Source organism: Ranitomeya variabilis, chromosome 1, assembly GCF_051348905.1.
Source record: "Ranitomeya variabilis isolate aRanVar5 chromosome 1, aRanVar5.hap1, whole genome shotgun sequence".
Lineage (NCBI taxonomy): Eukaryota > Metazoa > Chordata > Amphibia > Anura > Dendrobatidae > Ranitomeya > Ranitomeya variabilis.
In genome coordinates this window covers 855,298,287-855,314,515 of record NC_135232.1, presented here as the reverse complement: position 1 = coordinate 855,314,515, position 16,229 = coordinate 855,298,287, and the positions used below count along the sequence as shown (strand labels likewise).

The 16,229-nt window shown below is 43.9% G+C and overlaps 1 protein-coding gene across 5 annotated transcripts in view; it reads left to right on the top strand.

The window, feature by feature from the left end:
• HERC3 (HECT and RLD domain containing E3 ubiquitin protein ligase 3) overlaps positions 1–16,229 on the top strand; it is a 151,065-nt gene that overhangs the window by 21,293 nt on the left and 113,543 nt on the right. For all 5 annotated transcript variants that reach the window (XR_013218498.1, XM_077277010.1, XM_077277018.1 and 2 more), the window contains 4 exons: positions 6,898–6,974; positions 7,481–7,702; positions 9,609–9,700; positions 9,778–9,908. Coding sequence is in view for 4 of the 5 variants with exons in the window: in XM_077277010.1 (XP_077133125.1) it covers positions 6,898–6,974; positions 7,481–7,702; positions 9,609–9,700; positions 9,778–9,908 (522 nt within the window). In the remaining variant the exon portion in view is untranslated. The remainder of the gene's footprint in view (positions 1–6,897; positions 6,975–7,480; positions 7,703–9,608; positions 9,701–9,777; positions 9,909–16,229) is intronic.

The following is a 16,229-nucleotide window of genomic DNA, read 5'->3' as shown; positions in this document are numbered from 1 at the left end:
TGACGAAATGCCGGTTGAGGCCCCTACGCAGCACAGAGAGCTGCTGCCACTGCCCCGGAGCACAGAGCCACCACCCCTGCCCCAGCACAGAGCACCACACCAGCCTGGGATGGGATTTCCCGGAGGCCACCGCACCAGCCTGGACCACCAAACAACCCTGTGATAACTCCTCCACCTGTGCCGATCCCTTCACTGGTAAACTGAATTCGGACTGTAAGAGGGACCCCCGTTTGACACATTATTTTTATTCCCTATGTTCCGTCTGAAAATTTGGGGTGCGTCTTATGGTCCGGTGCATCTTATAGTCCGAAAAATACGGTATCTCCTGACTCCCCCCTGTAAGGCCCCCCAAAAACCTATTGAATTGCTCTTGCCCTGTGTGCACATCAAAATAGCAGGAAATCAGCAGCACTCACATTGAGATTTTTTTTAACGATTGCTTGTGTTTATTGATTCACAGTACAATATTTCACCAAAGTGCTGGGTAGAAGAATATAGATTGACAAGTCATTACGGTTCAACCCATTGCGGATCTTTTTCAAACATCACTGGGGGTAAAGTGAAGGCATACAGGATTAATGTGCTATACACTGGATACAATATATGTAATGAATCATGTCAAGTATAGGTGTGAAAATAAGACAAATCAAAGCCAGCAAACAATTGCAAAGGGTAAGCAGATTAAAAATCATCCAAATAATAGCAGCTAAGCATGTAAACAATGCATATAAAGAAATAGTAAGGGAAGGTACCAGATATGAGGAATGGGATAGAGGGAGACAAACAGTATAGGAGTGTATAGTGCCTGCTCATATTGGATATAGATAAACTCTAGGTATAGTGGTGTAAGTGCTGGTACTGAAAGGAGGAGAGGATATGTGAAAGCCAGGGATTCTCTGGGATGTGTGACCATCTATGGGACCAGTAGCGGATATATACAGTTGCATCATTGTCTGTGACGCCTTATTACTAAGCATGCCTGTAATCACAAGGATAGGGTGTACCGCACAGTGTGCGCCAGTGTTGGTGTGTTGTCAGCCATAATTTTAAAAAGGGAGCAAAAATTGTGACTTCCTGTTACTACAGACTGGAAGTGAGGCTCAGAGGTAATCAAGAACGAGGTCTGGATGCTGAGACTCGCTACGTAGCATGGAGAGGCAGGGGCAGTCCCAGCTGTGTTGGGTGGTAATGTGTAATGCAGGAGATATAACGGAGGGGGGGGGGGGTTAAAGGAGAAAGGATGAATGAGGGGGTACCGGTGCCTTAGCAGGGATGGGATGTGGGGGAGTCACCAAGTCTGGAAGGGTAATCGTATGGTTAGGAGGGAAGTATTGTGAGCATAATGCATAATTTACTATAAGGTAATAAGTCAAGCTCACACAAAAACATTATTCCATTACTGCATATATAAATGTATTATACATTAAACACATAAAAAATAAACTTTCACTTATGAAAAAGAACTCTGTGAACATGAAAGCTTCAGACTAGCATAGTACACATATACCAACATAGCAGAATAAAAGGACAGTATATTACTCATTGAACCAGTAAATCTAGTTCCCTATTCTAACCTTTAGGTGCCAGTGTTTGTAGGGTGTGTATCCAGTAGGATTGCCTCTTTAAATAATTTTATGTGGTTGCCTCCCCGTCTGGCTCTGGGGACATGTTCCACCATTTAAAGGGAACCTGTCACCCCCAAAATTGAAGGTGAGCTAAACCCACCGGCATCAGGGGCTTATCTGCAGCATTCTGTAGTACTGTAGATAAGCCCCTGATGTATCCTGAAAGATGAGAAAAAGAGGTTAGATTATACTCACCCAGGGGCGGTCCCGCTGCGGTCCGGTTCGATGGGCGTCGCGGTCCGGTTCGGGGCCTCCCATCTTCTTACGATGACGTCCTCTTCTTGTATTCACGCTGAGGCTCCGGCGCAGATGTACTTTGTCTGCCCTGTTGAGGGCAGAGCAAAGTACTGCAGTGCGCAGGTGCCGGGAAAGGTCAGAGAGGCCCGGCGTCTGCGCACTGCAGTACTTTGATCTTAACAGGGCAGACAAAGTACGTCTGCGCCGGAGCCACGGCAGGAAGACAAGAAGAGGACGTCATCTGATGAAGATGGGAGGCCCTGGACCAGACCTACGACGCCCATCGGATCGGACCGCAGCGGGACCGCCCCTGGGTGAGTATAATCTAACCTCTTTTTCTCATCTTTCAGGATACATCAGGGGCTTATCTACAGCATTCCAGAATGCTGTAGATAAGCCACTGATGCTGGTGGGTTTAGCTCACCTTCGATTTTGGGGATGACAAGTTCCCTTTAACCCCTTCACGACATGCGCTGTACTAGTACTGCGCATGTCGTGTCTCCCCCTTTGTTGTGGCCTCCGGCGCTGAGCCCACATCAAAGTCGCGACATGTCAGCTGTTTTGTACTGCTGACAAGTGTGCGCATAGCGGCAGGTGGAATCGCGGCACGTGAAATACGAGCATCGCCTACCCCCGTCACATGATCGGGGGTCAGCGATGCTTCGGCGTGACAACCTGAAGTCTCCTTGAGACCTCTATGGTTGTTGATGACGGCTTGCTGTGAGCGCCACCCTGTGATTGGCGCTTATAGCAAGCCTGTAATTCAGCTACATAGGAGCGATCTGATGATCACTGCTAGTAGCAGAGCCGATCAGGCTATGCCAGCTTCTAGCCTCCCATGGAGGCTATTGAATCATGGCAACAGTTAAAAAAAAAAAATGTTTTAAAAAATATGAAAAAAATAAAAAAAATGTAAAAGTTTAAATCACCCCCCTTTAACACCATTCAAAATAAAACAATTAAAAAAAAAATCAAACATGCACATATTTGGTATTGCCATGTTCCGAATCACCCGATCTATCATTAAAAAAAAGGATTAACCTGATCGCTAAGCGGCGTAGCGAGAAAAAAATTCACAACGCCAGAATTACATTTTTTTTTGTCGCCGCGACATTGCATTAAAATGCAATAACGGGCGATCAAAAGAACATATCTGCACAAAGGTGGTATCATTAAAAACGTCAGCTCAGCACGTAAAAAATAAGTCATCACCCAACCCTAGATCATGAAAAATGGAAACGCTATGGGTATCTGGAAAATGGAGCAATTTTTTTTTTCTTTAGCAAAGTTTGGAATTTTTTTTCACCACTTAGATAAATAAGAACCTAGACATGTTTGGTGTCTATAAACTCGTAATGAGAGAACACCGTGTGCACAGTCACAATGTGGTGCATAGACTAGGTTCCCAAACCGTTAGTATAAACAAAAAAGAAAGTCTAGCACTCAACTTCGGTAAACGTGAAAAGACGTTTTTTATTTTGTAGCACTCGAAACGTTTCAGTCCTATCATGGACTTTCATCAGTCACGTGCCAGTGTGGGCCTGTGGGGCCAGGTAAGAGCCAGGAGATGTAGGCTAAAAAACGGAAGGTACAAAGAGAAAACCCTATACGGCACAAATAAGGGAAGTAGTATATGCTTAATTGCGGTGTAACATGTGGATGTAAATACCTCCGGTATACAGTGGCACCTATGGGCCGAGACAGTGCCGATTGCAGGATGAGGGTGCACCCTCATCCTGCAATCGGCACTGTCTCGGCCCATAGGTGCCACTGTATACCGGAGGTATTTACATCCACATGTTACACCGCAATTAAGCATATACTACTTCCCTTATTTGTGCCGTATAGGGTTTTCTCTTTGTACCTTCCGTTTTTTAGCCTACATCTCCTGGCTCTTACCTGGCCCCACAGGCCCACACTGGCACGTGACTGATGAAAGTCCATGATAGGACTGAAACGTTTCGAGTGCTACAAAATAAAAAACGTCTTTTCACGTTTACCGAAGTTGAGTGCTAGACTTTCTTTTTTGTTTATAAACTCGTAATGACCTGGAGAATCATAATAGTAGGTCAGTTTTAGGGTATGTGCACACGTTCAGGTTTTTTCGCAATAAAAACGCTATAAAAACTCATTAAAAACGCATACATTATGCATCCTATCATTTAGAATGCATTCTGAATGTTTTGTACACATGGTGCCTTTTTTTCCACGAAAAAAACGCATCGCGGTAAAAAAAGCAGCATGTTCATTAATTTTGCGGATTTTCCGCGTTTTTCCCGCGATTCTATGCATTTGGGAAAAAACGCATGCTGCTTTCTGGCAGAAATGTCTGGTTTTTGTCAGGAAAATTTCTGCAAGAAATCCTGACGTGTGCACATACCCTTAGTATTTAGTGAACCTAGCAAAAAAAACAAAAAAAAAACAAGTGTGGGATTGCACTTTTTTTGCAAAACTCTATTGCATCTGTTAGTAGATTAGTGGCTGGCTATGTCCCTGATGTATTGGGTGGTTTCAGAGCAGGCCATGGGGGCATTTGATGATACATTTTGTGGTGTATATCATCAAATGCCAATGTGGTCTTCTCTGTGTAGGGGAAAACCATTGCTTGCTTGTTAGGCAATCCCTGCATGTGTGTCGTCTGCCGAGCAGCAGTTGCTGGGACTCAAAAATAGTATTAGAGCACGCCCAATGCACTCTGTTAGCACACGAGCATGCTCAGATAACACCTTATCCCAGCACGTTCGCTCATCAGTACTGCTTAACTTTGCAATTGTTCGCTGGCTTTGATTTGGTTTACTTTCACACCTTTACATGATTCCTTGTATATATTGTGCATGGTGTAGTAGTGTATAAACATTAGCTTTGATCTATGTGGATGATGCGTCCTGTGACATCCACATAGCCAAATGAAATCTCACGCCTGCGCAGGGACATTGCCTTCTCGTGCAGGCACACTTTGCTCTTCTCCCCTGCAGGCAGAGCATAAAACATAACTGCACATGAGCCGGCATGGTCATTGGAGAGGACCATCTAAATTTGTATACTGCGCTGAGTAATTCCAAAGGTTTTTTGGGAGGTCTGCAGGGGGAGTCAGGAAATAATATATAACTTTGTGGAATGCTGCACGGGTGCTGATGAACATGCTGGTTTTTGTTCGTACATGAAAAAAATGCCGGGTTCCCTTTAAATCCATTGACAAATGTGTATCTTTTATTTGTTGCTGCTTTTCTGAGTAATTCGTATTTTCATTCATATGAAAATGAGGCATTAAGTGCAGTGGGCGTGACAGAGCACTCCCAGAGCCTTTGCCTCCTGATGCCATTTCCCCACCCAGAAGCAGCCTCTTTTTAGCATGATTGATAGCTAACTGTCTGATTTCCTTGCAAGAAGTCACACAGACAGTGAGCTATTAATCAATCTACAGAGGCTAGGGCTTGGCGGGGGGGGGGGGGGGGGGGGAGAGAGTATCCTCATAAAGGCTGAAGCTCTGGAAGTGCTCTGCCATGCTCGGAGCACTTAATGACTCATTTGTGTATGAATTAAAGAGGTAATGACTCGGGAATGCAGCAACAAATAAAAAATATGAAGATGGATTTCAAACTACTGCATGCCTATATACTGTTTGTGGTTTTGGGAGTGGGGGATTGATCTTACTGGCAGATTCTCTTTAAATTATCACTTCGATTAAGTTTTTAATTTTTCTGTGTCAATTATGTATGAAATGTTAATATACTTATCGCTCTCTACAGTCTCCTGTTATTGGCACCCATCTAGTCCACAAACCGAATGCCACTTGTTTCAGCCTATAAGAATTATGTAAAGGCTGTCATAAGAATGTATTGACAAAGGGAGTTTGTCCACACAGAGGAGACTGTATGATGTGTGGGACATGTTACCCATGAGGGTCATAACACCGATGACCGGAGAACGCAGCAATCCTTATGTTTATTATCACCATCGCTGTTTCTTGGTTATAGCTTATTATTAATCCATTACAGCTTACGTAGAAGTTGTCATTTAATTTTTCTAATCGGTGCGTAACAAGGCAGAGTTTTCCCACAACACTGTGCTTTGCCGCTGTAGGAAACATGTACTTCCAATTTCTGGCCAGCGTCTCGGTGCTGGAGGAGACAACATGGGACTCTTGTTTTGGTGATCTGTGGGTTCCAAGCAGTTGGACACACACTGCATCGGTGATTTGTTCAACCAGAGTGCCCCTCTTAATCTTACCTGCTGTGTCTTTTGTATAATGTATCATCAAGGTCTCGAATGCCTTTCTCTGGTTAAGTCTCATTGTGCAGATCACTATAATGGGAATATGACACTAAACAAGGAGTTACAATGCTTGCCAGATGAATCATGGTTGTGAAATGTGAGCAGACAGTACAGAACACCTGACGGCTCGCAGATGGGGCGAGAGCGTCGCCAGAGCTCTATAATTGGAAGATACAACCCAGCAAAGTCCCCGGCTGAGAGGAACTGTATGATATCGCTGAATGACAGTATCTTCCAGCTTCATGTAAATAGAAATGATTCATTCTCCCATCCAGCTGGAGTTCCCCTTAAATATTCATTAATGAGTTTATGTAGTAAGTTTTATAACCTGATAATCTAGTCCAATCAGATAATGCAATCACATTAGATAGTAAGTGCCCCTATTTTGTCGTAGTCACTCCATCTGGTTCTTGCCCGCTTCGCTTTCTGTCCTGTCCTCCAAAGACTAACACAGCGACTAAACAGCGACGCTGCAGCGATCGGCATCGTTGTCTGTATCACTGCAGCGTCGCTTAGTGTGAAGGTACCTTAAGGCAGTTGACTGAATGCTCAGCCAGCCCCCTTCTTTACCACCATTTTTGTGTAAGGGGACTGACTTGGCACCGCTCCTGTCGATCGTTGAGATCAGCATCACTCGCGTGCAAGATGATCTGAAAAGCCATTAGCTGAGCTGATGATACCAAGATCTTGGGAGATCTTTTCAGAAGTTTAATATGTAATAGACACATGCTTAGATTATTTTGTGTATTTTTTTTTCTAGGCTAATAAAAAAATTTAATCAGCAGAAGATCCTGCAGGTCTCATGTGGAAACCAACACTGTTTGGCACTCTCAGACGGTAGGACTTTGCCAAGTTCATTCATAAACTCAGTTATTCAATGAAATATTAGTTTGGTTTCTTTTCATCATGTGGGTATTCTATGGCAATTTTATGAAATGATTGGCAACGTTGTGATGCTGAAACATATTTGTAAAGGATTCCCTACTGTCACCAACCTGCCATGATGATTTATACATGAAACCCACATTTTCAAGGAAATGAAGCTATGGAGCGTTATTCCATGTGGAGACATGAGGGAGACAGAAAGAGCTGAGACTTCACCATAGTTCTGTGCGGCAGTCAGGATAGACCTGTGAGGGCATACATTCTATGTAGACCGGCTAAGATCAGACACACTGGCCCAAAGTGTTTGCTGTGTCATTAGGCTGGTCTGCAGTGGAGATGTCCATTAAGGCAGCCGTAGTCTAACTAGGTCTAAGAGAACGTGACGCTCGGATCTGGTGGGGAAGTGTCCTCATTTCCATGTGTTTTGTGACCAACGGACATTCTCTTCACTATTTCAGATGGGCAGCTCTTTTCCTGGGGGCAGAATACCCATGGACAACTAGGTCTTGGTCAAGGAATTACACAACAGTCCAGTCCGCAACGTGTGAAATCCTTGGAGGGGATACCACTAGCTCAGGTCACAGCAGGGGGTTATCACAGTTTTGCCTTGTCTCTGTCCGGGGCTGTGTTTGGCTGGGGAAAGAACGGTTCGGGACAACTTGGATTGAATGATGACCAAGGTAGAGTATAAGATCTAAAATAAAACGACCATGCTATATTAACAATCTGTATGACAGTATGTCTGTTGCACAGCATTTTGAGCACTAAATTTAGAAATAAATGGGGGAAAAAAGTCATTTGGAGGTAATTTGGCTGCCGTTGTCATTCTGCATGTTTATTTTATCAGTCTTGTAGAGGTTAATATCCATTTACATTAGCCAATCAGCAGTGTGAAACGACCACTGATCAGCTACTTGTTTACACAGGCATACCGCGGTAAACGATGTGCACTGAATGATCTGTCATACATCGCTTTGTCTGCAGATGCTGCCATTGCTCTCAGCAGCGCAGGTCCTGTATACACCGCATGATGTGCTGCTAAGAATTATAATATCATTTCACCTGACAAACAAGAGTTTTGCTTGTTCACCGTGTGATCGGCAGGCTGTTTAAACCGCACGATTATTGTGAAACGCATGTTCGTATAAATGCTCATTCACAATAATCTTGCAGTGTTAATGGCCATTTATCTCCTGCTGATCTGTTCCATATTAGGTTGGAGAAGGCTAAGGGAGAAGGACCTGACTTCAAAATCTTTTTGTCCTACTGTTAACAGGGCTAAGGGGGGAGGCTCCTGCTGTAGCAGGGATGTTTAACTACCAGAACGGAACAATGAGGAGAGGAAACATAGCTGACACTTTAAAACATATGGAGATTTCTTTATGTACACTACCGTTCCAAAGTTTAGGGTCACCCAGACAATTTTGTGTTTTCCATGATAACTCATACTTTTATTAATCAAATGAGTTGCCAAATGGATTGAAAATCTAGTCCAGACATTAACAAGGTTCGAAAAAAGATTTTTATTTGAAATAATAATTTTCTACTTCAAACTTTGCTTTTGTCAAAGAATTCTCCCTTTGCAGCAATTACAGCATTGCAGACCTTTGGCATTCTAGCAGTTAATTTGCAGAGGTAATCTGGAGAAATTTCACCCCATGCTTCCAGAAGCCCCTCCCACAAGTTGGTTTGGCTTGATGGGCACTTTTTACATACCGTACGGTCAAGCTTCTCCCACAACAGCTCAATGGGGTTGAGATCTGGTGACTGCGTTGGCCACTCCATTACAGATAGAATACCAGCTGCCTGCTTCTTCCCTAAATAGTTCTTGCATAATTTGGAGGTGTGCTTTGGGTCATTGTCCTGTTGTAGGATGAAATTGGCTCCAATCAAGCGCTGTCCACAGGGAATGGCATGGCGTTGCAGAATGGAGTGATAGCCTTCCTTATTCAAAATCCCTTTTACCTTGTACAAATCTCCCACTTTACCAGCACCAAAGCAACCCCAGACCATCACATTACCTCCACCATGCTTGACAGATGGCGTCAGGCACTCTTCCAGCATCTTTTCAGTTGTTCTGCTTCTCACAAATGTTCTTCTGTGTGATCCAAACACTACATTAACAATGTATAGAGTGTATTTCTGAATGATTTAATCTTAGCTTCATTTGAAAAAACTGCTTTTCTTTCAAAAATAAGGAAATTTCTAAGTGACCCTAAACTTCTGAATGGTAGTGTATTTCTCCCATTTAGTTGTAATATGATACATAATGTGATCAGAATGGTGAGGAAGATTTTAAGATTTTTGGGTGATGGTGTGGATTTTCCATGTCAAGCGTTTCTTTAGATATAAGGTCTATGTCTGGGGGCTTGTACTTCTCTTATATCGTAATTATTTTAATATGAAACTGGCAAAAATTTTCTTCTATGGTATTACTGCCTTCTATTGTATCTGAAGGCACTGTTGTCACTTATGTACATGTGTTCATTGTAATGTGTAAGATGCTACTGCAATTATAAATTGCACGTAAATTAGCAGTACATGCCATCATTAAAATCTAACCATTTGTGTTAATTATTTTTCCAGTCCGAGAATCTCCATGTCATGTAAAACTTTTGCGCTCCCAAAAAGTTGTGTATATCAGCTGTGGGCAAGAGCACACGGCAGTGCTCACAAAGGTAACAACTAAATCTTAATGGAAAGTGCTGCAATATGGGTTGTTTTGAGAAGGTAACATCCATGCTGTTTGTTCCAGAATGGTGGGCTCTTCACATTTGGAACCGGAGACCACGGGCAACTGGGACATGACTCAATTCACAATGAGATCAATCCAAGGCGTGTACTAGAACTAATGGGCAGTGAGGTTTCCCAGATCGCATGTGGAAGGTGAGCCTTTCGAATCTGTCGCCCAAGCAATGTAATCCTTACCAATACAGATTGATATGGTTTTTCATTTCGGCACATCTAGTCGCACTGTAGTGTGCCATCTGTGATTTTACATGGGACTGCAGGTAAATGCTTTTCCGAAGTCATAATGAGCTCTTCAGAAATGCATAATCTTAATGCATTAAAGACAGCAAAGATTGCACCAGTGTGTCTATGGTCTTTACAGAAGTATTTGGGTCTATTGTAACATTACTTATTGTTATTTACTTATTGTTATTATTGTAACATAAAATCCATGCGAAATTAAGTATTTCTGCAATTTATTTTTGACCCATAACTGTTCTGTTTAGCAGATCTCAGCATCAGTCTTTCCAAATTTCACGACTTCACATATTTTCTGCTGACCATTTTTTAGGCGTAAATGATGTCTGATACATCCTAAATCGGTGTCCCAGAAGAGGCTTCCTCAGGACATGTGCATTGGCTTTTCAGCACTGTGCATAGGTTCTGTGCATCCCAAACCTGCATATTGTGTCTGCACAGATATCAGAATCTGAGAACCAATTAGCAGCCTCAAAAGTGATAGTATGACATACTCAATCTAAATAGTGCCGGTATGAGTAGGATTTTATCCAGTTATAGAACTAGCACAAAGCCGTCACTTCAAATCCTGGGAAATGTAGCTTTAGGAGCCAGAAGTGGCTGGAAACATGTATTGCTTGTCTAATTTATAATCCAAAAATAACTATAGTAGCTTTGTACATTCCCCCTATCCTTACTCCTCAGAGGTGCTGAAGTTAATCCTTCCTTTTACAAAAGAATTTCCGAATCTCCCTGTTATTGTGATGGGGGATTTTAACGCATGTCCGCATCTGTATTGGGCTAAACATCATGTGGGCACTATCCCCCAAAACGTCAGGCCAACATCTGTGCATTACTGACTATCGGAAGTGGGAATGCTAGACCTCTGGCGTGTAGGTCACCCACGAGTCAAACTATTCTCTTGCTACTCCTCTTCCCACCGTTCGTTATCCCGCTTAGATCTGGCTATTGGGAATGAAGCCATTCTGAGATATATTAAACCAATAGAATTTCTTCTCAGCAATATTTCTGACCATTCTCCATTATTGGTGCAGTTACAGGTAGGGGACGGTAGCCTGGGGGAAGGTCTCTGTCACCTGCACCCATATTGGTTGCAGTCTTTTAAAGGCTCCATGTTGGATTTGATCCGGGATTTTTTTTAAATTAAATGATGGGACAGCAGAGGACAATATGATATGGGATACAATGAAGGTATCTGTGCGGGGTATATGTATAAGGAAAATTAGCAAAATTAAAACCAAAACCAGAGAGAAATCTCAGGAATTGCAACAAGGTCATATCACGGGAGGCGATTTCTATAGAAAATGTGTCTGCTGACCACAGATTACAGTGGGAAATAGCCCAAAAAAGTATGGCGGATCTCCTGCTAGCACTTTCCTCACAGAGGCATATGTTCATAAAGCAAAGCTATTTCATTGAAGGGGAGAGTGCGGGACACCTGTTGGCATCAATAATTAAGGCGCAGGAGGGATCATCGCACATAGTTAGACTTTTACCGAGAGAGGGCAATATACTCACTGACACCTCAGATATTTTAACAGCCTTAAATCAATACTATGGAGAAATATACAAACCAGATCTGCAGCAAGTGAGGAAGAAATATCTACATACGGTACTTGGCAGGGGTAAAGCTCCCTAAACTGTCTCTTGAGGCTAGTGGATGTCTGGATCAACCGGTGACTCTGGAAGAGCTGGAGGAGGCTTGGAGTAAACTCCAAAATGGAAAGGTCCCGGGTTCTGACCGGCTCCCTGGAGATTTTTATAAAGACTATAGGGAGATTTTACTTCCCAGATTGTTGGGGGTGTTAGAGGGAGCAACAAGAGTTGGGAGATTGCCTGTTCAATGAATGAAGCAATTATTATTCTGTTGTTAAAGCCAGGAAAAAGCCCGGAATGCCCGGATTCCTACAGACCAATATCTCTTCTCCCTGTAGACGTAAAACTATTTGCTAAAGTATTAGCCATGAGACTAAATACAATAATAATAAAGCTAATACATGAAGATAAAACAGGTTTTATACCAAATAGATCCACGGCTATCAATATTAGACGTTTATATCTTAACATGCAATTATGTAGTGCGGAAATGGGGCATAGAGCAATAATGGCACTCGACGCTGCAAAGGCTTTCTACAGTGTGGCGTTATCTATGGGAAGTCATGAGTAAAATGGGATTTGGCTTGAAATTTATTAATTGGGTCAAGTTAGTTTGCCGGTCACCAACGGCTAGGTTGAAGGTTAACGGACATATATCAAGTACAGTTACCTTGGGTAGGGGCACGCGGCAGGGTTGCCTGCTTTCGCCCCTCCTGTTTGTTGTGGCAATGAAGCCGTTGGCATGTAGATTCTGGGATGCAAGCAACTTTGTGGGTTTTAGGTGTAATGATATAGAAGAAAAAGTAAGTTTATGTGCTGATGATATGCTGTTGTATATGGGGAATATAGAGACATCTTTGGGCCCAATAATGGCGGAAATGAATGAATTTGGTTGTTAGTCAGGATTGTCAGCTGGGAAAAATAGAATTGAGAGAGATCCTATGGTTTGTATTTTAGGTTATGTGGAGGAGATTCAGATTCAAAATCTGTTCAAATTGGCGATAGCTATGTTGTTATACATTGCACGTAAATTAATAGCTAGGCATTGGATAAATGAAGAACCGCCGACAATACGAGAATTTTTTAGACAACCAGACTTTATTGTAAATATGGAAAAAGGCATTTATGCCAAAATAATAAAATTAAAAACGTTCAATGCATTGTGGACATGTTGGTGGAGAGATGATGATCCTGATGATACTTCTGAGTATTTGTTTCTGATGTTTCTATAAGGGGGGGGAAGGAGGGAATGTGCTGTAATTGAAAATATGTGACCTTGTTGGACATTGTAATGTTTGGACTCTGTTTCTTTGTTTGAATTTCATTAATAACTAGGTGGGTATTTCCTGAAGGAACTACAGATAGTGCTTTGGAATGGTCCGATTTGGTGGGCGGGGCCACCCTGGTACTTTTGCACACACGGGGGCGGGGGTGCACTTACTTTTGCACACACGGGATGGGGGTGCACTTAATTTTGCACAAACGGGGTGGGGGTGCACTTTTGCACACACGGGGCGGGGGTGCACTTTTGCACACACGGGGGTGCACTTACTTTTGCACACACGGGGGCGGGCGTGCACTTTGGCACACGGGGGCGGGGGTGCACTTTTGCACACACGGGGACGGGGGCGCACTCACTTTTGCACACCGGGGGTGCACTTACTTTTCACCCACGGGACCGGGGGTGCACTTACTTTTCACCCACGGGACCGGGGGTGCACTTACTTTTCACCCACGGGACCGGGGGTGCACTTACTTTTCACCCACGGGACCGGGGGTGCACTTACTTTTCACCCACGGGATCGGGGGTGCACTTACTTTTCACACCCGGGACCGGGGGTGCACTTACTTTTCACACACGGGACGAGAGGGTGTCATAGTGACTTTATTCTGATGTTTGACTTTGATAAATGATCATGTCCTAAAATGGACACCGTACATTTGCATAGCTGCCATCTTTGGAAGGTCAAGTTGGGGGTAATGGAAAGTTCGCCATTATTTCCTATGGGAAATTTTTATTTTTAAAAAAAAATGTGATTTAAAAAAAAACTACAAATCGGATCGACACGAAAAATACTTAGCACACCTCTCGTGGACGCTGGCTTCGAAATGACACCTCACTGGAGTCTGTGCAGCGGTTCAGGCCGCATTAATTGCGGAAAAAAGCCTAATAATAATAAGAAGAAGAAGTTAACCACGTTCGGATTACAATATAGTGCTTTGTTCCAAAGCACTATAAAAATCTATCTGATTAAAAAAAAAATGATACTGATACCACAATTCCTATATATACTATACAACTCTCCATGTTGGATTCCTCCCCCTATATTCTGTAAAGTGCAGTCAATGTTTAGAGAACTGATTTGGTGCAAATGCAATGCAAGAATTAAATTACTAACCCTTCAGAGGGACAAAGTAGAGGATGGGCTGGCGATACCAGATCCATAGATGTACTTTATTGCATCACAGATGCATTTTCACAACTGGGAAAAGAGTGAGAGTATGGGCAAAGTGGGAAGACTTGTTTTGCGTGACAAAAAATACTTTTCATCTATTCACATATTGGATGGGGGTGCGAGCCGCGTGGATGGAGAGTGGCCAACTATGGCGTTTAATATACAAGGTGTGGGATAGAGGAAAGAGATTGCTGGGAATTACTGGATACTCCAAATTTTACTGAAGGGAGTACAACCTATGGACCATATACTAGAAAACAGAACATTTAAACCGTGGTTACCAGCGTAAAAGTAAAAAAAAAAAAAACGTACATGCTCACCATCTGATGTCCGTCCGGTCCCTTGCCGTCCGCTTCCTGCTCTGACAGATCCGGCCGTACAGTGAGAGCAGAGTGCAGCGGTGACGTCACCGCTGTGATCTGCTCTCACTTTCCGGCCGGCAGACAGTCAGAGCGGGAAGCGGACGGCAAGGGACCGGACGGACATCAGATGGTGAGCATGTACGGTTTGTTTTTTTTTACTTTTACGCTGGTAACCACGGTAAACATCGGGTTACTAAGCGCGACCCTGCGCTTAGTTACCCGATGTTTACCCTGGTTACCAGCGAACGCATCGCTGGATCGCTGTCACACACAACGATCCAGCGATGTCAGCGGGTGATCAAGCGACGAAAGAAAGTTCCAAACGATCTGTTACGACGTACGATTCTCAGCAGGATCCCTGATCGCTGCTGCGTGTCAGACACTGCGATATCGTAACGATATCGCTAGAACGTCACGAATCGTACCGTCGTAGCGATCAAAATTGCACTGTGTGACGGTACCCTAAGATGTGTGGCTCATGGCTGTCTGCCTGCTAACTGCATTTGCACCTTGTCTAGCAACCAGCTATGAAGAGGAGGTCTCCAGATGTGATTTTTATGAGTAGTCCTGCACAGAACAGAAGATCTGGATGTCCATATACTTTCTGGGGGAAGCGGTAGAAAAATAAATATATTAAGTTGGAGATAGGATGATACCGTTCGTTAGAGGGGAGCTGGACACTTGATGCAATAGTGTGGAGGGTGTGCTTAAAACGGAACTACCAAATTAGGGCAAAGTGGGAACCCTTCAGGCTATGTGCACACGTAGGTCGGGTCTTCTGCGGGTTCTCCCGCAGCGGACTTGATAAATCTGCAGGGCAAAACCGCTGCGGTTATCCCTGCAGATTTATCGCGGTTTGTTTTACGGTTTCCGCTGCGGGTTTACTCCTATACTATTGATGCTGCATATGCAGCAATATGCAGCATCAATAGTAATGTTAAAAATAATTTAAAAAAATGGTTATACTCACCCTCTGACGTCCCGATCTCCTCGGCGCTGCACGCGGCGGTCCGGTTCCAAAGATGCTGTGCGAGAAGGACCTTCGTGACGTCACGGTCATGTGACCGCGACGTCACGGTCATGTGACCGCGACGTCACCGCAGGTCCTGCTCGCACAGCAACCCTGCGACCGGACGGCCGCGTGTAGCGCTGAGAGGTGAGTATATCATTTATTTTTTTTTTTATTTATTTATTTTTACACAAATATGGTTCCCAGGGCCTGGAGGAGAGTCTCCTCTCCTCCACCCCGGGTACCATCTGCACATGATCCGCTTACTTCCCGCATCGTGGGCACAGCCCCATGCGGGAAGTTAGCGGATCAATGCATTCCTATGTGTGCAGAATCGCAGCGATTCTGCACAAAGAAGTGACATGCTGCAGAATGTAAACCGCTGCGTTTCTGCGCGTTTTTTCCCGCAGCATGTGCACAGCGGATTGCGGTTTCCATAGGGTTTACATGTAAATGTAGACGCAATGGAAACTGCTGCGGACCCGCAGCTGCAGAAAAGCTGCGGATCCGCAGTAAAACCCGCAAAGTGTGAACATGGCCTCAATGTAATTATACTGCCTATATGCGAGGGGGCACAAGGTCTCAGTGGTCTACTGGTGATGGTGGGCTCTAAATGCCATTATTGTGTGAGGGCAAACCTAGATGGGGCTCTCTACCCTCGCTCAGAGCTGAATGTGGCTCTCAAGGTAAGAAAGGTTGGGAACCACTGCTCTAGAATATATCAGCAGAGGTTGCAGTCTAGTACCTGACGGCCATACTTGGACATCAAGGTTAAAATGGGAATCAGATATGGGAC